Here is a 23,968-nt window from a genome sequence, read left to right on the forward strand (position 1 = left end):
TAAGGCTCATTATGTTAGTAGCTGTGATTATTATGCTTAATGTCATTTAATCTTTCCATGGTTTGTTGACCGTTTGGCTTCTAACTTTGCTCATAAACTTCCATGCCTCTTTGTGACTGTTGTTTTCTCCCTAGTGTGTAGAAAATATAAGCAAACAGGTAGAGCTTTTGTTAGTTTTCAGTGTTGACATTTTTAGGTGTGGCTTGGACAAGCCCCGAGAATAATATCTGAAGTGTCAGAATAGAGATGCACAGAGGGAACTGTTTTTGCTTCATTGTAGCATGAATTGTTAGGAGGTCTTAATAAAATCAAACCTGAGGCCAGTTATTGGAGTGAATGCTGGAAGATCAGAGAAGCAGAACAAGCCACAGCTACCTCACCTCACCAGTTCCTCAGCTGAGCCTGTTTCCTCAGACTGGAAGCCTCTGTGTCCTCATCCAGAATGAATCTCAGCTGAACTGTGCTGCTCAAAAGCCCAAAAGCTTAACCAGCCAAAAGCTTCTAGTTTCTGGCCCTCATGCCTTATATACCTTTCTTTCTGCCATCACTTCCTGGGATTAAAGGCTCACTTTCTGGGATTAAAGGTGTGAGTCACCATGTTTGGCTGTATCCTTGAACACAGAGACCCTGACTAGGAGGATTACCAGTTTAAAGCTGGCCCAAGCTATATAGTGAGACTCTATCTCGATGCTATTCCCCTCCAAAAAAGGAAATCCAAAAGTAGTGTAGGCATTGTTAGCAATGTGTTTCTTGGTTTGAGTGTGTGTGTGTGTGTGTGTGTGTGTGTGTGTGTGTGTGTGTGTGTGTGTGTGTATTTTAGGGGTTTGATTTGGTTTGGTTGTGGGGACTTGAATATATGGCCTAGTGTATGATAACCATGTATTCTAATATGTCTGAATAGAACTTTAGATGTGTATGTGTGTGCATATACATATAATTGATTGTTTTGAAAAGAAGCAGAAGTACAGATGGGATGTTAATATTTAGTTAAGATGTTGTCAAGTCATCCTTACTCTAATATTGCTATTATGTGGTTCAAAAAGGTTCCAGAATTCCCAGCTGTGAACTGGATCTGTACTCCTTCTGATAATGTTTCTATGGCATGTCTCCTTTATGCATCACATCTAACATGATCTAATCTTTAATTAAGCTTGACTCATCTTGATTTTTTTCTTCACTAAGATCTCTTTGGTTTGCCATATTCTTTATATCTGAGAGAACTATGCATTTGATAACACAAACATAAAAGTCTTATTAGAGAAACATGGTAAAATCCTGTTCTTAAAATATCCCATAACCTCAGGCCAGTCTTTTGCTGTGATAGTACCACTTTAAATTTCTTCTGGGAAGAGAGTATTTGTACAGTGTATATATTTTCTGCAATGGAATGATCAAGGTACTATGTCATACTTAAAAACAATAGATATTGTAGTTTAACACCCAGAGCTGTTATTCTGGCCATCTCGGTTGTCTTGAACTCACTTAAGAAATGGGAGATAAGCCAAAATATCTCAGAACAAGAAAAATAGACTTAATACAGCCAGATGCATCATCTCTACTAATAGGATGACACTTCAGTCCTCACTTGGAAGCTATTTATTCCTCTTTCTGCCCAGTTTTAGCGTTTGAACCGACGTCGTTAGAATGACTTGTGGTTGCAACTAAGAGCACAGTGTGCAGAGGGGAGGAGGATCACGAGCAGTAGCTCTGGGGTAAAAGCACATGCGTTTCATCACTTCACAGACCTGGGAAAATCCTCTGCATCATAGGTGTCTATTTAGAGTGCATGATCATAAAATGAATAACGTCTACTTTACTGTAAACAAACAAGCAAACAAATAAATAAATACAAAGTATGCAAATGGCTTAGAAAAACTGCCGTCAAAATTGGGTGAAAAATTGGTACTTTGAGTTCATTCAAAATGCAGCTGGTGAAGTAAAGAGCTGTGAAGCTCACTTGAATAACAACAGGGTTTTTACAGGGTTCTGAATATATTATGTCCGTTATAGTTTGGCAGTCTGTCTGACTTTCCTGGGTCACACAAGAACTGACCACTGAGGCAGGGGAAGTGACAGGGCAATGCTCCCCACCTCTTCTGCTCACTGTCTATGCTGCTCCCAGAAGGATTATACAGAAACCCAAAGGCCCTGCTGTCTCATCCCCTCTGCTCTGCACCATGAGTCTGGGAGCGGTCTGAGTGAGAGGTCAGCTCCTTGATTGCTTTCTCTCTGTCTCTATTACCTAATACAATACTCAGTAAATGGTGATCAACTTTAAGTCATTTCTGTTTTAATTCCTCCTTTCCTTGATTGCAGTGAGTCTTTGAACTTCCCTCATTTGTCTTGACTCCTTTAATGGGAATAGTTCTTGGACTAGATGACTTAGCTCATCCTTTGTCATGTGTCCTCCCTCCACCCCATAGCCGTACTATTTTGATCAGAGCTACTACCCAAGGGGATGAACTAGGTGACTGGATACATAACTCTTCTCAAAGCTTCCATCTCTGAAATTCATGTGACACCCAAAGCTGCCCACTGTACTGGGTGAAATTAGAGAGGCCCCAAATCCAGATAGGACAATAGTTGCCACACTCTTGCCTGGTTAGCTCAGTGCTGCTTATGCAAGGCTCTTTCTTCCTTTGTGTGCCACACAGCCTTCCAAGTGCCTGTGTTCCTCATAGCTGCTCTCCCTTTCTCTTCCTCGCTCACGCTTTTTGCTTTGGGTTTTCTGTGTATGTTTCTGTGCAGTTTTGCTTTGTTCTTTGTGTCTCCTTCTTTGCTCAAGCTTAATTTCTTCTGCCTCTTGTGATACAGACATACTCCGGCTCCAGTCGTAGCTTTCATCTTGTTCAAGGGTAATGTATTTCCCTTTTACTTTTGGCCCCTAGAATCTTTCCCTGCCTACATCTCAGCCCTACCACCTGCTCTGCTTCAGCTTGAAAATGACTAACTCAGTTCTCCTGACCCACCTGGACTGTAGTTTATTCAGTGCCTTAAAGCCCCTGGGGATGGTCTTTGATCCATCTTCTCTTACCCAGAACCAACTCTGCAGTGCCAAAGTGCAAGTTCTGAACGGCTTTCCTGCCCCTTCCTCTTCCTACCCTCGACTTCTCCAGCCTGTCACTTGCATATTATTCTCTACTTCATCCTGGATAGACTTTTATCTTACCAGGGAGAATTCTACTTCCTCCTAGGAGTGGCACCTCCAGCCTTCTTTCTGTTCCTGCTAGCACTAAAATTCCGCCCTGATGCCAGTTCACCTCCTGAGATTGCATTCATGAAGAGAGGGTTTTCCCCAACCACACACCAACTGCATCCAGAGAACTTGTGTAACTTCCCATCATCCCATTCGCACCCAAGCAACCACATCTAAAGCCTAGAAGCTTTCCAAGTGATAAATGCACTGCTCTGAGTCCCCAAATTTGTTATAGTTGGGCCGGATTGAATCACAGAACTTGTGCTTCAGAACTTGGAACTTATTAAGTGGTGCTTACATTCACAAGTTCTAATGGATTTCCAGAACACATGGGGTGCTCCTGGGTGCCAGGATTACAGGTATGTGCCATCATGTCAGGTTTTTGTGGTTCTGGGATCAAACACAGGGCTTTGTGCATGCTAGGTGCACATTCCACTAACTGAGCTACATCAGCACCGATTGAGCTATATTCCCAACCCTGAAATAGTCTGTGCTATATAACACTTTGTTGATATATTTGTTCTCAGAAATTAAAAAGAATATCAATAATTGTATTACATAGATAGAGCTTTGAAGGGTTTTGGGGGGTCTTTTTTGAGAAAGGGGAATCTCGCCTTGTTACCCACTGTTCTCAAACACATGCACTAAAGGGCTCCCACCTTAGTCATAGTTAGGAATACAAGTATATGCCATAAGGCCAAACCTATTTTTGTCCCCCAGTGCTTGCACTGGAACCCAGGGTCTCGTGAATGTTGTGCAAATGCCCTTCCATTGAGCCACATCTCCAGCCAAGATGTTCATTGTAATTTCTTCCTACATTTTAAAAAGTGCATTTAAGGACTAGAGGGATGGCTCGGGAGTTAAGAGCACTTATTGTTGCTGCAAAGGATCCAGGTTTGGTTCCCAGTACAAATGGTGACTCACAACCATCCATAACCCCAGTTCCAAGGAATCTCCTACCCTTTTCTGACCTCTGTGGGCTCCAGGCACACAAGTAGTACACAGACAGACAGACAGAATAAACACTCAAACAATACATCTTTAAAAATTAAATAAATAAATAACATTGAAAGTGAATGTGTATAACCTATATATAATCATGTAGTTGGACTTACCTGATGTAGAAAGCTTGAAATCATTATTTTTGCTGAATATTGTATTTTAAGTATTCTTTCATGTCAGTGGATATTCTTTGAAGATGTGATTTATTTTTAATAGCTTCATTGTATTTTCTGCCATGCAACCAGTAATGGTTTATTTAGAAATTTTCTGGTTTATATATTTTAATAAAATAAGCTGGGTGCTGCTTTGCTCATATTTCCTTAGATGTTATAATCACTTCATCACTGTTAGTTATTCTGAAACCATGAATATAAATTAACTGTCACTTTTAACAATTCTACCACTTTTACTTTTAGGAAATATGTAAATATGTGAGGTGTTTTTTTTTTTTCAATAATAATACCAGTTGAGTTGCTTTTTAAAGAGTGTAAGCCAAAAGCCAGGTTGGTCTCTGCCTACACACACACACACACACACACACACACACGCACGCACGCACGCACACAAACACACACCACTCTACCACTGCCCCTCTTTTTGTCCTTTTTCCTTTTTCTTCTCTTTTAGGATTTTTTTTTGAAAAGTGGGTTTTTGTTGCAGGCTCAGTCCTGGCAGATAGCTTGACTGGCCTTCAACTCACTCTCTCCGTGTCAGCCTCCTGAGTGCTGGGATTGCAGGCATATGCCACCACGCCTGCCTTGCTTCCTATTTTGAGTATCTTCTGTTTTTATTAAAATACCTAGTGTTATCTGTGGTATCAGTATTAACATCAGTATTTTCAGGTAGAAGGGTTCTTCCCCACCCCTAACATACTGTGTTAGAGCATTCATTGTGTCTACATTTTTTTCCTTGAGTACTTTTTTTTTTTTTTATTTAGGTGTAATAGATTAAAGGTTTAATAAATAAATGGGAATTTTTCAGTTTGGGGCAAATTTTGCTTCTGTTTATAATGTTTCTATAGCAGCATTGATTTGTGTGTGTGTGTGTTTAGTCACTTGGCAAGCTACTAATAATAAACTTGTTGAGCTTGTTTTTAAAAGGTAAATAAAAAACTGAAGGTTTTGAAAATGTTCCTGTTCTTTCCTTTGGAGGGTTACAGAGAGGCATTCTCTAAGCTATGCATTTTACCGAATCTCTAATTCAGAGACTAACAACAGCAGGAAAATGGTCCCATAGTGCAGTTACAGACCATTTGTAATAGTGCTCAAATTGCTCGTGTGATCAAGCCTGTGCCAAAGAACAGCCATTCCCCATGCTGATTAGACTTGGTTCCTCCTGTGCCTTTTAGAGGACCTTTACCTGTGGGCTCGATTTTCATGGCTGATTGAATCTGATATCACACATTTTCAGCCTTCATTATGTTTGTCACACAGTGGCAAGAGAATGATTCAAAGATCCATATGATAAAAATGTCTTCTCATTTAGGAAAAGCCCTGAAAATATTAGTCATTCTGATCAACTCAAAGAAAAGGAGAAGCAAGGGTTTTTCAGGTCAATGAAAAAGAAAAAGAAGAAATCTCAAACAGTAAGTACATGACTAATTTCTATGTATGACATCAATTTCTGTATTATTCTGTGGATACATTGTATACTTTGCATGGAACAATAAGACTTAATTTCTTGATGTGACTATGTTGTAGTTACCTCTTTCTGAAGTCTTACACTACTATACTTTCAGAAAGCCTTTTCTCAATTCAGCAGACTCTCAAGGAGTAGAAGAAATTTAATTTGGATAGAAAATGTTTCAAGCCTCTCTCAATAAACTACTTATCCATGTGACTTTAGATTCCTGTAAAAACAATGGAGACATGGGATTTGTTTCTCTCTGGGAGCATAAAGATATGCAAAAACTTAGGAAATGATTTTAGTTTACATCTAAATCATGAAATTCATAAGTAACCATCATCCCTTATCCTTCCCTGACTTCTGGACTGTCTAGTCACAGAAATACAGTTTCATCTTACATTTCAGCGCTTGCTTTAGTATGAAAATGGGTTTCACTTATGAGGGCATTGGAGACAGTCTGCACCTGAAATCCGAGGAGCTCTGCATCTACACAATGGGCCAGCTCCGCTTGACTACTCACCAGTGTGTGGAATCACATAAGCAAAAATTCTCAGCTAGCTAGTAACAAGAGAAAGTGGGGAGGAGGAACAGGCCTCCAGGAGAGCAGTAGGGGCAGTTCAAGCAAAAGAAACCTGCTTCCCTTCATGTTATGGTACCCTCACAACTAAGTGACATTGAGTTAGCCATTTTCAACAGTTTGGGTTTGAGTCTTAGCTTTACTTCACACAAGATCTACTCTCATTCATTTAAAGAAGAAAATTGCCTAACCAGAATGGCCTGTTAACATAAGCTTCATTGATTTTTGTCTATAAGATTAGTAGCAGCTTCTGAGGCCCTTCAAGCCAGCATGAAAATTAGAAGTTACAGCTTAGTGGTGACTAAAGATGTCTTCTTTAGTTAATAGTGGGAAAGTATGTAACTCATAATAAGGAGATTTGTCTCAGAGATGTTTAAAAGATGTTAAAAGTTGTTTTTTGTTTGTTTGTTTTTTATTACAAGTGGTTGGCTGTTTTGCCTGCATTTATGTGTTTGTTCACTACTTGTGTGCTTGGTGCCCATGAAAACCAGAAGAAAGCATTGGGTTCTCTGTAATTAAAGTTAGAGACCTTTGTGAACTACCAAATGGGTTCTAGACCTCAAAGCTAGGTCCTCTGGAAGAGCAGCCAAGACCTCTTAAAAACTGAGCTATCTCTCCATCCCCTAATAGTATTTTTAAGGCCCCTTTACATCTAGACCTTGGTAAAAAACATTCTTTCACTTGCTTATTAAATGTAAGTATTTCATTCAAAATAAATGACTTCAAGCCAGGAGTGAGCTTGGGGCATGGTATTTCAAGCCTTTAATCCCAGCATCCAGGAAGCATAAGGAGGCAGATCTCTTGAGAGCTCATGACCAGCCTGGTCTGCATAGTGAGTTTCAGGGTAGCCAGAGCTACATAGTAAAAACCATGTCTCAAACCACCACCAGCAGCAGCAACAGAAGATTTCATTATAGAAAAAAAATGTGAAAAAAAGAAAACATCATTCTAAATCTTGCACAAATCAACCACAAATAATATTAGGATTTTAGTATTTTCCTATAGCTTTTTAGTCTTTGTATACATTTAGGATATGTATGGATACATATCCTAAATCTAGCTTACTAGTATAGGAGCTGAGCCAGGCAAGTGGTAACCTGTCCAAAGTCACACAATGAGATGTAACAACTAAACAATACAATATTTTACTAAAGCAAGGAAAGGTATGTGCTTGTGCTTGTGCTTGTGTGTGTGTGTGTGTGTGTGTGTGTGTGTGTGTGTGTTCATGTGTGTGATTTGTCTTAAATAATAGTACCCATCTTAGTGCAATTTTGTCTTCTGGCTTTTAACACTCTCTCTCTCTCTCTCTCTCTCTCTCTCTCTCTCTCTCTCTCTCTCTGTGTGTGTGTGTGTGTGTGTGTGTGTGTGTGTGTTACCTCTTTGTTTTAATGGTTACATGGTATTTCTGAAATGTTCATGGGGGTAGAAAAGGGTACTTACATCTCTTATTGAAACTTGCCTAGATTGAAATGTCAAATCAAAATGCCACTCAACTACATTTGTTGCTGAAACTGGGTAAGGAAATGAAGAAATAGGCTTGAATTTGCTTCAAGATGCTTAAAATGTTTTAAGTACTAAAACATTTAAACTCTGCCCATTGTCTATAGAACATATTATCTATCCTAATCATTACCCTTCAAGATATTTTTTTTCTTGGTCGCTGCTGTAAATTTTGTGAATTTTTGTTAACTACATGCCTACAGACCTGTGATATGATTAAGTTGTAGAAAATAGATAGAAGAATTGAGGCTGTCTTGTATATATATATTTAGATTTTAATGGTTGTCTGCCTTAGACCAACATTAAACCTAAAGCCCTTGCCTGACTGTGGCTAAGCAAAGTATATACGTCTTGCCTAACTTGATTATTTAGGATTTGGTTCAAATTTTAGATATTTAAATGGTTAAATAAATTAGGGTCATAGAAAAATTCCTATTCTCTGGCATCCTCTCCACTTAAACTATTTATTAAATATTTACATTAACTGCAGAATAGCTGTCCACAGATCATAATACCTTGAATTTTCTAAACCTCTCCATTTTTAAATTAAGAAACACTGTAAGGACTTTGGAGTCTAGAGTCAGATTTTCAAAGAGTACTATATACAGCATGCCAGACCTCAGGCACTGAGGCCTGGCATTAAATTAACTCTGCTTCCTTTGAATGAACATTCAAATGTAACTAAGGGGAACTAGCTTTTACTTTCCAAAGGTTAGTAACAAGAAAACTAAGTCGAGCAAACCAAAAAAATTGAAGGCATTGAAACTTTTACATAAGATTCCAAGAAATTGAAATCTGATGCTGTTCATCCTAAAATTAGGTGTATCCTAAATCTAGTTTACTAGTATAGGAGCTGTGCCAGGCAAGAGGTGACCTGTCCAAAGTCACACAATGCAAGGTAAGGACTAAAACTGGGTTCCCCTGTGAAAGGTCTCTGAAAGCTCCCTGCTGGCCTTCTTGGCAGTCCAGGTTAAAGTCCTATACAGGGTTACTGTCATCAAAGCGGGGAAACGCAGATATTGACACAGAGTCCTTCTTACACACACCAGTGAGAAGATGATCCTACTGCATTGCTATACACTTTTCTTCTCTGACAGTCGAGGCAGCTGAAAGAGAGAAAAGAGGTGCCAAAACTAATTCTGTGTTGTAAAGGTGCCTGCTTTGACTCAAGGAAGTCTGGCTTCAGTTGTATATCCAGGGAGTTACATAAGCCCTCAGAGCATATGGTGACTTTGCCAACTTGGTAATTGTATCTTATTTAGTATCAAACTTGAAATGATACTTCAGTTTAAAGATTGAACTTTTAAAAGGATTTATTGTGTGTGTATGCATGATGTTGGGGAGGAGGGTGCAAAGGAGCCACATTATATAAAGGTCAGAGGACAATTTTGTAGAGTTGGTTCTCTCTTTTGACTTTTATGTGGGTTCTGGGAATCAAACTCAGGTTGCCAAGTGCCCCAACTGATCCATCTTACCAGTCCTGAAGATTAAACTTTTGTCTCTTCTTTGCTTGAAAACCAGAATTTTGAATTGTGGCAGATGTTTTAATGAGATATATTTCTAACAGTGTAGAATAGGGCTACTTAATTACCTTAGTATCCCACAACAGTGGTAATCCCCTTCCATGTGATATTTACTGGCTCAAAATAAGTGACAAAGACTTATGATTTCAAGTATATTTTCTTGTATAATAACCAAGCCATATGGTAGAATCTCTTAGTTACTGAAGTCCTAACAATTAGGAAATGACTGAAGTTCATCACTAACTCATTAAACACAATTCTTCCTAATAGTCCTATTTTTATAATAAATACATTTAAGTAAGCATAATATAAGCAGATGCCCAAAGGTCTCCAAGCATTCCTCATAACCATGGTATAGGCCCTGAAAATTTTGTACTTGCCTAAACTTACATTATTGTTTCCAGTTGAAAAAGAACAAGTAATCTCAATAGATGCATAGCACAGAGATTCTATCCATGGGTGTTAATATTTAATCATTTGAGGACTACCAAGGGCTAGTAGTTTCAACTAAAGCACCTATTTATTTACTTACTTTTTTTCTTTTGGCAATTAGCTCATTTGTATCTTATATTACAGACAGACTCCACCAACGGGGAGAATCCAAGCATCAAGAAATCCCTCTTTCCTCTTTTTAATTCAAAGAATCATTTAAAGCATAGTTCTTCTTTGAAAAAGCTTCCTGTAGTCACTCCACCCATGGTACCCATTTTTACATATAGTAGCCCTGAAAACTGCTCCAGTAAACTTGTTTTACTGATGACATCAGCATGTCTTATTTTCATGGGGTCATATTCTCTTTGTGCTAGTTAAGTGCCTGAGCCAGTTCCATAAATTCACTGGGATATATGGATATATATAATACATATATTTTATATATATTATATATCTATATCTAGTCTGGGTTTTCTGCATCAGTTAAAGATGTTAAAACATTTAAGCCTACTAAACAAACTAGTAAGGCTGATTTGAACGGACTGATTAGCCAATTGTTGGCAGACAACATTCATGAAATCCTTTAATTCCTGTAAAGAATCTGATTAACATTTACAGTCAACAAATGCCTTTGCACTTGGCTCACCACATGAACTTTGTTACCATTTGGTTGGCAGTTTGTTTCTTTGAAACCAGTTTGAACTGACCAAATTATTTGAGCTAGCAGGCTCTATGAAAAAAGCAGTTTGTACTAGTTGATAACTTGCTCTTTCCTTACCTGCCTCTAGCTTTTGCTGGTCACTAGGTGTAAAGCCATGGCTTTTGCTTGCCATTTGGCACAACTCTCCTTTGTCCACCGAAGTCATTGAAAGGACCAATTGCATTCATTCGGAATTTGTGGCATAAATTTCCAGCAGTTTCTAAGTGTACAGTGCCAGACCCAGATTTACTGGGCAGTTTGGGGCTATGATTCAAACCATACCTCTCCACTTCTCTCTCCCTGAAAGCCCCATAGACTTCTTTGACAACATCAAATACAGAGTTTGCATCATATTCCCAGCATGAACATTTTTTTATTGAACTGGTTCATAACCTAACTACAGTATGGAATGAGGATACAATAGCAGTTCCTGGTCCAGTCCACTTTAACTGCTCTCTCTTACAGCTTACTGAAACTAACAGCATGGGAATGCTTTAAGAGTTAAGGTTTTAACCAAGCTGCATGACATCTGCCAATTTTTCCTAACGCAGGGAAAATTATTAAGAAGGCAGCAGAACTTAACTAGCACCACTTGCATCATGGACATTTGGAGAATTTTGGTTTACTTACTGGGTGTTTTTGGTTTCTTCCTCCCTCTTTTTGATTTTGGTTTAGTTCGATTTACTTTTCAGTTTGGGTCTCCTCTTGGGTGTTGTTGTATATCTTAATTAGGGTTATTGGTATGCTTGTTGAGTCCTTCTCCATCTTTCCCTCTAGGTACCCAATACTGATGGTCCCGATCTTCTGACTTTACAGAAAGCCATTCATTCTTCTGGCACTGCAAGCAGCAGACCAAAGGAGTGGCGACCTGAGAAGCTCTCAGATCTACAGACCCAGGTGTGTTCTGCTCACCGATTTTCATGCTATGGTGTGTCCTGGAATGGGAGGGCAAAGAAGAAAAAAATTATAGCCTCCCTCAAATAGCCCCTAATGAGTAGCCTTGATGCATTTTAGAAGTCAGGATGAATCCTGTCAGTGATTCCTTTACCACTGGGAACAGCTAGCCCCTACTATCCTTCATCTAGCTGTGGAGGGTAGTGGGGCAATGTGGAGAGATGAAGAAGAAATAGTCCTAGCCCACAAATAGGCTGCAGCTCAGGAGACAAAGCTTCATGAAGATCTTAGTAAAAAGTAAGGTATGTTATGAAATATTGGGGATGATAAACTGAGGTCATGAGAGGATTAAAGTTACAATAGCATATAAATTGGGCCTTGAAAACCAGATACTAGAAGCATTCTTGAAAGAATATTTTAACTTCTGAAATCCAAACTGTTTTCCTATAAAGATACCCAAACTCTTATATTAGGAATTACATATTACATAGTAACATAGGGTTATAGTTCCTTGCCATAATGGGGAACTTTAATTTTTTTTTTCAAATAACTAATGTATCAGTTTTAAACAGTTATTCTAAATTGGAAATGTTTCAGTATTGGATCCCTTCAGTATTCTGTAATAAACATAGTGATATAATCTACTATGTTTATTTTAGCCAAATTTGAGGGGTTTAGAAGTAGAGGCTCTACTTTTTATAAGCTTTGTTTTCTATTCTTTCATTCTTAAGAAAACATTTCAGCAGGTAATCCAGGTTGGCCTGCAGTTTGCTGTGTAACCCAGACTGTCCTGGAACTAACAATCCCACCTGCAGAATTATAGATCTGACTTGTTTCACTATAATCTGTCACTTGGAGCTATAACAGGAGTTCCCCAAAATTGCCATTCTCTTTGCCTGGCCATTTATATCTTTTACTTAGAGCATGATCTATTCTGAGGGTTAAGAGGGCATAGAGATATCCTAATTTTTTGGATTATTCAAACTAAGAACACAAAAGTCTGAGGGCCTGATGCTAAGGAACCCTTTTCTAGTAACATCTCCAGAATAATCTGATTCTGGATTATTATTGTTTGATAAGTTTACAAAATTCACTAGGAAAGACTCATTTCATCATTTTAATAAAAAAGAAAAAGTAGTCAGGAATGGTGCCACACACCGTAGTCTCAGCACTTGGGAGTTGGAGACAGGAGTATGAACAGTTTGTATCCTAGGCTATGTATAGAGATCCAGGCCAGCCTGTGCTACATAAAGACATAGTGCAAAGAGTATCAAGAGTTGGAGGCTACCCTGGGCAACATAAAAGAGATGATTGTAGAGAAAGAGCCCTTTTGAGTATCTCTGGCGTGTAGAATATTCTGCCACTTCCTGTGGGGACCCCACAGCTTTCTTGGAAAAACATTGGAGGGTTCTTGGAGGATTCATCTCTAGAAGCTCTTTCTCCTTGAGTTGATTATCAATTCATTTACCTTGGTTGTTAGCACCCTGTTTCTTCAAATCATACAGTTTTCCTAGAGATTATCAGTGTTATTCAAAGTTGACTGATAGCTAAAATGCATGTAGTAACCATGGTACTCAGGATAAAAGTACTCTGAGGTTTTCTAGCTAGAGGTGCTTCAACAACAAGTTGGTTGGTTTGTTTATGGGTGTGTGTGTGTGTGTGTGTGTGTGTGTGTGTGTGTGTGTGTGGTGTTTTTTTTGTTTTGTTTTGTTTTTTAGAGAATCTTGAGAAGTTACTATCCTCAAACTTGTGATTTTCTTCTCTCACACTCCCAAGTATCTATCTGGGATTGCAATCATATGCTACCATACCTGGCTTTCTATGCCTCTTCTGGTAGTGACTCTCCTGCACCTCGTGCTAAAGGTAGAGGAAAAGGAGAAAGTGTTGCCTTTCACAATTGAGAAACTTAAGACTCAGGACTTACCTGAAAATAGTTGGCCAGTGACGGGCTGGTCTCATCCAAAGGCCCTGTGGAGCCTTTGACCAGCAGCCATTCTGCAAGCATGAAGTCCATTAGCCAGTTTTTCTATGAGCAGTTGAAATAAATGCTTTGTATTTTTAGTGTCCAAACTGTACCCATTCCCACCTCAAAAAGATGAAAATGAAAAAGTAAAAGTATAGTATAGAATGTAAAGATGTAGTATCAAGATAAAGGGAACATTAAACAAATAAGAAAGAAGTGCTATTTTTAACTCATTTCAAGCTTCCTGAAACACTGCATTTTCCCATCTTCTCTTACAGCTAAATATGGTTATATGCCCAAGTTCTACCAAGTTTGTAGGGAGTTAGTGTCCTCATATTTTGGCCTTGGCACCAGTTACTGTTCCCATTGCTGTGACAAAATACCTTCATAGGTTTAGGGTACAGTCCATCACAGTGGGGAAGGTATGATAACAGGTCACATTGTATCCATAGTCAGAAAAAAGAATCATGAATACCAGTGTTCCGCCTACTTTCTCCTTTTATTCAATTAAGTCCACCAACCCATGGGATGGTGCCACCCACATTCAGGGTGGATCTTCTCACCTCAGTTAAATCTCTTTGGAAACACCTTCATAGACACACCGAGATGTGTATTTCCATAGGGATTCTAAATCCAGTCAGTTGACAATTAAGATTAATCCTAACACCAGTGAACTATAAATGGAAGACTTATTTGGGAAGTCTTCTGAAAAAGGAGAGGCATATCTCTTGTTGCTTCTCCTTTCTGGGTAAAGACAGGATGCAGCCAGATCAAAGGAGCCCTGAGGTGCTACCTTTGAGTAGCTCTGGTTATTTTCTTTAGATTTCTAGACCTTCATTTCAAAAGCAGTGACTAAAATCTTGTTTGAGGAAACCCAGAGACCAGGTAGAGCTGGACTCCCCCTCCAGCCACATGTTCTTCCTTCCCAGCTCTGTTTAGTTATCTTATCTTGCACTTGATCTCCATATCCTCACAGCTCCCTCGCCTACTCTAAATGAAATCTTGTGTGCACCTTAATCTTTTTTTCAGAGCCAACCACTAAAATCCCTTCGCAAGCTGTTGCATCTCTCTTCATCGACCAATCACCCGGCTTCTTCAGATCCTCGTTTCCAGCCCTTAACAGCTCAACAAACCAAAAATTCCTTCTCAGAAATTCGGATTCACCCCCTGAGCCAGGCCTCTGGTGGGAGCAGCAACATCCGGCAGGAGCCTACACCAAAGGGCAGGCCAGCCCTTCAGCTGCCAGGTCAGATGGATCCTGGATGGCACGTGTCCTCTGTGACCAGGAGTGCCACAGAGGGGCCTTCCTATTCTGAACAGCTGGGTGCCAAGAGTGGGCCAAACGGGCACCCTTATAACAGAACAAATCGCTCACGAATGCCAAATCTGAATGATTTAAAAGAGACAGCCTTGTAATTTATGCTGGCATGGGGGGAGGGTCGGGAGGGGGGGAGAGAAGACAGTGGGGGGGGGGGTTTCAGGGTGGGCTGGGAAATGGGCTGGGCCAGGGTAGTAAGCCAGTATTTTCAGCTTTATGAAGGTGTGTGCAATATTGTGTGTGGAGGGTGCCATTTGGCTCCTCACAGCCACAAATGCTAGTCAGGGATCTTAGAGCCACGGGAGTTCCTTAGGGATCACCACTCCCCACAGGTCTTGTGTGAGAATGGATAGAGTGTGCCATTGAGGAAGAAGAACTTCTTGCCAGTTTCTCCCCGTTACGTTCCAGCTTTAGTGCAATCTCTGTTGAACTTGGGGTAGCCAGGGTATGTCCTGGCTGTGAGGGATAGAAAATTCATGTTGACCGATGCCCTTCCCACATATTTTTTTCTGACTAGACTAAATGTGGGGTTTATTGTAATCTAGGAGTATCCCTTTGAAGGGTTAGCAGATGAATTGTATGTCTTAAATTGTTTTCTAAGCTTCCATATTTGATAGGATTTGTAACATTTATTTATAATTAATATCGTACTGTTATAATCATACCTTTTATGTTATAATGTAAAGTTATTTTGAGCTGTTTGGAACATTGTGAAGCAGTGGGACAGCTACAGTAGTTTCTATAAAAACTAAACAGTAACATTTATATATTGCATCAGGAGTATTTTATTCTATATATATATAAATATATATGGTAAATAACTGTCTGTTTTATAAATATATTCATTTAAAGAAAGTATCATTATGACACTATCTGCCATATTTTTATACATTTGTGATATGAAGTGAGTATTAGACTTATAATAAAGGGAGTTGAATTGTGGCTACATGTGACTGTAACAGTATGAACTTTGCTCAACTTTTTGGCCCCAGCAGTAGCCTCTAGACATGATCCTTGGTAGCAGACAAATGCAGCATCTCTTTCCAGGCCCACAGGAGAAGAACGTTAGATAAGCCAGTAAGGATCCCAGCAGGCCTCACTTCTGTCCTCAGACACTTGGTTCTCATTTGTGTCCAGGGACATTAACTTGCACACAAGAGGATAGACGGAAGTGGTGCTCATGGGTCTTTACAGAGAATGTGCTCTTCCACTTAGCATTAGTCTTAGAGTGTAGACCAAAGATTTGCCAGTGGACATTCCTTGTTGTGAGGTTGTAAGAGGCACCTGTCTGCGGATCTTGCAAACCAGCTCTGTGCTCCTGAATGCTGTCTGCCCTCCTGGAGATTCTTGCTTCCAGGTGGGATATGAGCTACGTGTATGGCATTTCTTCTTCTAAATGCTTTGTTGTTGTTGTTGTTCTCCTAATATATTTAAAAGGCTCCTGAAGCAATTCCAGATGTAGAGAAAATTGCTATATCCTTTTTTCCTTCTTGGGACTGTCCATTTATAAAAGGTCATCATGCACACCTGTATATACATACACCTCATCCATCAGAACAGGACCTATCCTTCCCTCATTTGATCACTTTTGACTCCCGAGTTAGTATCAAGTATCATCAAGGCCTCTGGCCAGCAAGCATTATACCCACCTGTCTCTGGACCATCTTTGACAAAAATAAACACCTCAACACCATCATCTATCAATAGTCATTCATAGTTTTGAAAGTAGTCTCTTAGCAATAAGACTTTTAGAGATCACTCCCATCCCTCAAAGAGGTAACTTTTCAGTATTTGCTACTTGTTCCAGAATTCTGAGAGTGTCAGTCCCCAAATAAAGTCAGCTGTCACTGAAATATGCTGAGTTACTGTTAACCCTTCCCTGAGATTTTGAGAATCATAGCACTGATGATTATGAAGATTATAAAGGTCTTAGATTCTTTGAAGCTTAAATTGTGTGCATATTGCATATTTATATAAATACTATAATGATGTGTATTGATTATATATAGAGGTCATTTTAAGGTGCTTTTATTTAATTTTAATAAGTATAATAGGCACTAAAATGAAACTCAACCGGGTACTATCATGGAAACAATTTGATTCATTTTGCATGCTCTTGAGTTCTTTTCCTATCTCGTTTCTGTTACCAGTTCAGTACTTTCTGGGTAGCTCTGAATTCTGGCTTTTCCCAGGCAACTCTTTGATTATCCAAGTGAGGTAGACCCTCAGCAGTTTTTGCCTGGATTTAGTGACACTAAAAATGTGTATATTTAACTCTTCTTTTTCATACTAGATCTGTACCTTGTATCCCCTTCCCCCCCTTCCCCCTGCAAACCAGAAACTACATTTTGTTTCCTCTGGAAAGACTTCTCACTGTGCTGTGTGCTTAGGAACTGTGAGGACCCATTGCCATGCTGTGGCATTAGTGGCTCGTCATCACCAAGGGGCTGGTTTCCCATGTTGTCATCTTTGCTAACACTGGGATCTCAGATGTTTGCAGAACATTTTTATTCATGGTGGTTCTTCAAAGAAGGGCTAGAATAATTGCCTTCTACCTAGAACAAACTAATCCTAACTGATGAAGTCAATACTTACTTTTCCTACATTCCCAGATTTGAGCCAGAAAATAACTACAATGTTTTCAACTAGTGTTTCTGAGCTAGCTCTTTTAGCCTCTTCTTAGCTCTTGTCTGTTCTGACTTTTCCTTGATCCTCAATAAGCTGTAAGTGAATCTACAATCCCATTTATTCTCTTCCTGCTCACAGATGGGGACAGTAACATTTCCTCTCAGATCGAATAGGCCCTCTCTTAGCTTTTAACTGTCACTTTCCCCTCTGGTAGGTCATTCATTGACCTCAAAAAGATGCCATCTGTGGCAGGAAGGAGTTGACTGAAAGTCACAAAACCCCCACATTTTCTTTTGGAGGGGGAATTGATGACATCCATGTTCTGTTATCTGCCCTGACATCACAAAGGACACACAGATTGAATTGAAGGCTTATGGAGTACTTAGCATGAGGAAATTACTGCTGATCTTTTGAAAAGAAACTTGGCTCCGCTATTTTTCTATTTTCTCTTCTCTATCATCCTCTTTTTCTTCTCTGAAGTTCTAAGTAAACTTTAACTAATCTTTGTCCGGTCTTGACTGAAGTTTAGGACTTTCTCCAGAGCCCCAGACCAGAAGAGAGTGCCCCATGCCAAGAGGCTCAAGTGAGCTGTCTCTACAGCAGCACTTCTCAGCCAAGGGCAATTTTGTCCCCCAGGGCACAATTGACAATGTCTGGAGGCATTTGGTTGTGTCTTGGGCTGCTACCAGCATCTAGTGGGTAGAGGCCAAGGATGTTGCTAGACATCCTCCAGAGTGTTCTGGCCCATAAATAGTACCAACATTTTGAAGTCTTACCCAAGACCAGTCCAGGCAAAGCACTCTGCAGAACTTGCCTCTGGCCCTGAGCTTTCCAGGCTACATAACTGCAGGAGTGAATTCCTCAACATCATATTCTCTTTAAGAATCCTCTACCACTGTTCTCAAATCTTTACAACCCTATTGTTCGTTTCCATTGTCTTGGACCTGCTAAAAGGTGCATACTTTGGGAGGAAACCAGAGTTACTTTACATATGTTTGAGAACTTAAATTCTAGGTTAGCAGCCTTAGGAAATCTTTCTTAGCCATGAGGCTTATATTTAGAAGCAAGCAACAGCCTGGCAGATTGGCATGATTTTTACCAACTGCTCAAAGGCATCATGGCTTTCAGCTGTGTCTACCGAAAGAAAATGTCTTTGTTTTCTTATTCAAGTCATTAATAGCTCTTTACAAATATTAGCATATGGCAGACCGATTAGAAGCAAAACTCTTTATTGGTGGTTGTGATGTGGCTATTCTAGAAGTATTGTGCTGTATGCTTTGGTTAAATCTGTTTTAAAAACATGCTTTAAGACTCACCATATGCAGTTGTATACTTTAATTCTAAGCAGACCTATGCTGGTCAGTCTCTAGTCATGCTGTGTATTTATAAAAGTATGTTGTGGTTGTAGATTTAGCCAGTTTAGCATGTTCCTAATCAGAAAATTAGTGGACTCCACTAGGAAATGCTATCCCATTTTCCCTTCCCAGTACCTCTTAGTTGATATCATAGTATCCTCACTTAAACTAGTCTTTAGAGTAAATAAGGAAAAAAAAGCCATTTATTTTCTTCTAGCCATGTATTGAGAATAACTCATATGTGTATAATTTTTTTTCAAAGGCCAGAGGATTACTTTTCCAGTGTGTAGAAGGCTTTGTCCATTCTGTTCACCTAGCTCTTGGTGGTAACAGAACTTTTGGCAAGGACAATAAGTAGCTCATTGGAAGTCACTGCTAGGGTTCAGCTGAGACTCAGCAAAACTTCATCTCTCTTATGCTCAGAACCTATGTTTTGGGTGCCATTGCTTTTGCATCTGGAAGTTCATTACCTACTGCATTAGAGTGGGCCATTGAACTCCACTATGTAGGTGTAAAGATCTATAGATGCCTACTTTTGTGAACTGGGACTGTGGTATGTTTAACTAATCCAAGTGGGATATTTCTTTGCCTTCTTCAGTTTGCCACTAATAAAAGTTCATTGAAGCTCATTTATGGTTTAAGAAATAACAGTTCTGGTTTCTTTAAAAGCGACTGCAGGAAAGACAGTACAAATGTCACTATTCCCCAGGACCAGACTTTTAGGAGAAGGTCCCTACCAAATTATAAAAGGACAGATTACCAGAAAATAAAAAGCAAGCCGGGGCGGGGGTGGGGGGGGGATCCAAACTTGTAAGTGGTTGTGGTTTCCTCTTTTGCTTCCTGACCAGCTGAAATCTAGACTATCTTGAGTTCTGGTTCAACTGATTAAAAAGTTCAATCTTGGAAACAATGAATGAGGAGACATGCAAGAAAATGAAGCCCCTTATCTATTTGTATACACCCAAAGGGAAATGCCAGGTGGCTAGGAACCTCTGGGCCTATTGCCCATGCGATCCTTTTTTTTTTTTTAAATTGAATGTAGCTATACAAGATGGTAGACTTTGTGCAAACCAGTTACTTACATAAATCACCGTTGCCCACAGTGCTTTGTTAATTCATCAGCATTTGCCCTGGTCCCTACTCCACCTTTCTCCTCTCTGGGCATGCCCCATCTTTCTTTCTATTTGCTGTAGGCTGTTAAATATGATCTTGACCTGCCTTGTATTTTCATTCAATTGTTTACTCCCACATTTAAGGGAGGGTTGTCTCTTGTTTTGCCAGAAAAAAATAAAGTTGTCCTAGTCTGTACGCTGGATTTGTAGGGCCAGCAGAACTGCCAGGAGTGGAACTGGTTTCACTTCTAAGGCCCTTCAATTCTTACAAGGGTAAGCTCTCTCCACCCCCTTTGATCCTCGGTCCAATTGGTCCTCCTTGGGAATCTGAAATCAGTCTCCGTGTTGTATGCAGATTAGAAGTTGCCTTGTTTGCTGCTCTTCCCAGGCAGAGTATCAGGGAGAAAGAGGCCTTATCTGTCCCTCCGTGTCCCCTCCTGTTTGGCAGAGCCACTGAGAATCCCTCAGGACTTCCTTTGGTTGGGGATTTCCCTTCCCGGAAGGCTGCTGTGAGTCATTTCAGGCATAGACAAGCTTGTCCTAGTGCTGTGCTTCAGGTCTAACCCGAAGAAACCCAGGAATCGAAAAGGTAGATGCCTTGACTTTTGTCCCTTTTCGGGGATTAAAGTGTTTCTTGCCAGAATCATCAAAAGCTCTGGTTAAACTCAGTAGAGTTTCATGAGAAAGACGATGCTTTTCCTTCTGGAGAATGTATATTCTCCACACTGGCTTCGATTTTCCAAAAGTGGAAAGTAAAGCTCGCAGAAAATTCATTTTCCCTAGGGATGATCAGTGGGTTCTAGTCACCAGTCTCTCTCCCTCTCCTTGTTTACTCTCTGGTCAGTGATGGAGTTGTGTTGGGGAAGGAGTGGCGATCTGGTGGTAGAAAGAAGTAAATTCTTACTGTAAACTTGCATTGATGAACAGAGACAATTAAGCCAAACAAAATAGTCACCCCAGAGTTCAGTCTCCAAGAATTGCTTTGTGCCATTCTGAATTCAGGTAGTTATTCTGTATATACTTAGACAATTATCAGAACTTCTTCAATCTTTAATAAGTTTGAAGGGAGTAATCTGGGAAGGCACAGGACAGGGTAACATTGAGACCCCTGTTCATTCTTAAAATCAAAAATAGGGATAAGCCAGAGGGATATGCCATCTGATGTGTGGTAGATAAAGAATCAGTGGACATTCTTAATTGCACAGACTTTATAATTCACTATATAAAATGTATTCCATACTTTTTACTGTGGCAAGAGTGTGATGTGGTTGTTAATCTTTTTAATTTTTGAATCCAAACTGAATTTAAAGTGTTGAATACTTAAAATTCCTCACAAGCTAATTATGAACCATTTGTAAAGTGTTTCTATAACTCTTTGTATCATGTGTTGGTACATCTTATCAAGTTTTTTCTGGCATGTATTCCATTCTAAACTTCTGTAAAATTTCTATTGTTGCTGTACATATTCTACAAATATCTACTCCGTGGTAACCTTCATTAACAGCATGAAATGGTTAATTTTTACTGAGCACAATGTATTTTTGAATGGATCTTCCCACATGTCTTTAATAAAATGCAGATTTTGCACTGACTGATGTGACTGCCAGGCTTTCCCAATCTTGAGCACTGTGGTCCTTCTTGCCTTTGAACACGAAAGCAGCTCCATTTTAATTCTTTCTTTGTAAACATGAATGTGTTTGAATTCAAATGAGGGGCAATGGGCCTTTGAAGTTGTAATCAGTTTAAAGGAGAGAAATTAATGTAAAGCAAAGCAAATCCTGTTACTTAAATGGTTTTTATGTTGTTGTTGTTTCTATTTATAAAGTTCTTTTCCCCTTATGGCATTGTGAAAACCTTGGTTTCTTTCACATTTGAGTGTTGTCATCTGTATGATTTAGTGCTCACTTGCTAATTTGAAGATGAAGAGAGATGCTAACTTGGTGTGCTTAGTGCTACAAAGAAAAGATGGTCAGCTCTGAAAGATTGCTTCTTATTCTAGAGCAGGAGTTGGCACTCTTTCAGAAAGGTCAAATAGTAAATGGGCTCTGTGGGCCATAAGAACTTTGTTGACTCCACAGAACTCTGTTCATACAGCACAGAAACAGCTAGATAATATGCACAGGCAGAGTTGACTGATGTCTGGTTTAGGCCAACCGTGCATACTATCCTGAGCCAAAGGAGATGTTACTGGACTACTCTGAGCCAAAGGGATGCTAGTGGAGACAGGATAAATATAGTCACAATGGCTGTACCTCTTCAGTTTATAGTCCAGATGGAGGCATAACTGTGTATTTCTCACAGAAACTTCAAATCCATGGTACTTTATATGCCAGTTATTCTCCAGTTTTATATATCTGTCTTTAAAAGAGGTTAAGAGCTGAAACTCAGAACTTTCATCTTCTTTGTGACTGTTTGTCACTGACTGTAGACATGTATGTGCCACAGCAAGTGTGTGGAAGTTGGAGGGCCCTGTTTCAAAAGAAATGAATACTAAAACAAATGTATGGGGTTGTTTGTTTGTTTTGTTTCATCTTGGAAAGATCTTGTGTAGCTCAAGCTAGCTTTCAATTCACAATTATCTGAGAATAGTCTTGAACTCCCCATCATCCTGCCACATCCTCCTCCTCCTTCTCCTCCTCCTATGTTTATGATGCCCAGCATAACAATTTTTTTCTAAACCTCACACCAATTCATGTGTCATCTTCCACTCTACCTCCCAGCTGGTAGGTAGTGACTGATTTGATTTAAGAATAAAACAATTATTCAATGAAACAACTTATTGGACATCTAGGGATGCTGATGAAGTGGTTAAATAGACAGATGGCCTTAGTGGATTTATCACTTCACTCTGACATGACTTGAGGCAACATACTTACTTAGCTTCTCTGTGCCTCAGTTTCTTTGCCTTTAAATGGAAACACTGCTGGTATCTATAACATAGGGTTGTTGTGAACATTTAACGAGATGCTACCAAACATTTAACAGAATTTTGGCTAGTATAACATCATGGTTTGTATTTGTGCCTCAGTTGCTAGTTCCCAAGTTGGGAAGGGAGGCTGGAGAGATGGTTATTAATTAAGAGGTCTTGCTGCTGCTCCTCCAGAAGGCCTGAGTTCAGTTCCTGGTACCCACATTGTGTGGCTCACAACACAACTACCTATAACTTAAGATCCAGATCTGGATATCCTCTTCTGGCTTCCATGGATGCATACATGCATGCATGTGCGCGCGCACACACACACACACACACACACACACACACACACACACACATTTGCTTTTGCTTTCTCTCTCTCTCTCTCTCTCTCTCTCTCTCTCTCTCTCTCTCTCTCTCCAATCATTCATCAATCTTAAACTGGGAAGAAATTTCACTGACTGTGGAAAGCTGGCTATAGACATCTCTGTGGTTAGTATATTAAGTATATGTATTCTATTTGCTCTTCATATAAAAAAATAGATTCAACTTAGTGCCAGTCTTGTACTTGCAGGGGAAGCAGAAGCCCTTATAAGTGTTCTTCAGCTGTCCTCTCCTGCTGCACTTCATGTGGTTAGAGAGGTGGAGGCTGTCAGTAGTCATTCGAAAGCTTCCTTATGGGATGTAGTCTTCTTGGCTCAGAAACCGGATTCATAGCAGCTCTTCTACTTTGAAATACCTTTGCTTTGTCCATATAACCTCCCCCATCAAGTACGAGGATCACTTCAAATTTGTTTTCTTAATAGAATTATTTAATGCTTCATAATTAATTAAAACTATGTAAAGTATTGAGTGTTTCACTATTTTGTTTTGTTTTGTTTTAATCTGCAGGCTGCAGATGTAACTTAGTGGTAGAGCATTTGCCTAGCATGTATGAAGACCCTGGATTAGGTCCTCAAAATCATAAAAAACAATCCCCCACATATAGCCCAAAGTCTGGTATTAAAAATAAACAAAATATTCTAAGATGGGAGTGATTTTGCTCCATTATATAATTTTATTGAATTACACCCTAAAAGAAATGATATTACAAGCATATTTTTTGTCTAATAGCAAGATTGTTAGGCTTCAGGTTTCCTTCAATAATAGTTTAGTTTTTAATATATCCTGTCACAGATTTAATGAAGTAAATAATCTGTGTGCTGTTGAGAGTAAATTAACTACAGAT

At 39.5% G+C, this 23,968-nt stretch overlaps 1 protein-coding gene across 2 annotated transcripts in view; it reads left to right on the plus strand.

The window, feature by feature from the left end:
- Cdkl5 (cyclin dependent kinase like 5) overlaps nucleotides 1-14,845 on the plus strand; it is a 174,940-nt gene extending 160,095 nt beyond the window's left edge. The window contains exons 14-17 of one of the 2 annotated variants that reach the window (XM_036173940.1): nucleotides 5,684-5,783; nucleotides 10,001-10,123; nucleotides 11,334-11,453; nucleotides 14,443-14,845. In XM_036173940.1, the coding sequence (XP_036029833.1) occupies nucleotides 5,684-5,783; nucleotides 10,001-10,123; nucleotides 11,334-11,453; nucleotides 14,443-14,829 (730 nt within the window). In that variant the 3' untranslated portion in view covers nucleotides 14,830-14,845. The remainder of the gene's footprint in view (nucleotides 1-5,683; nucleotides 5,784-10,000; nucleotides 10,124-11,333; nucleotides 11,454-14,442) is intronic. The other variant, XM_036173941.1, reaches the window with a different exon arrangement.
- The last annotated feature ends 9,123 nt before the right edge of the window (nucleotides 14,846-23,968 follow it).

Source organism: Onychomys torridus, chromosome X (genome assembly GCF_903995425.1).
Source record: "Onychomys torridus chromosome X, mOncTor1.1, whole genome shotgun sequence".
In the NCBI taxonomy this organism is placed as follows: Eukaryota; Metazoa; Chordata; class Mammalia; order Rodentia; family Cricetidae; genus Onychomys; species Onychomys torridus.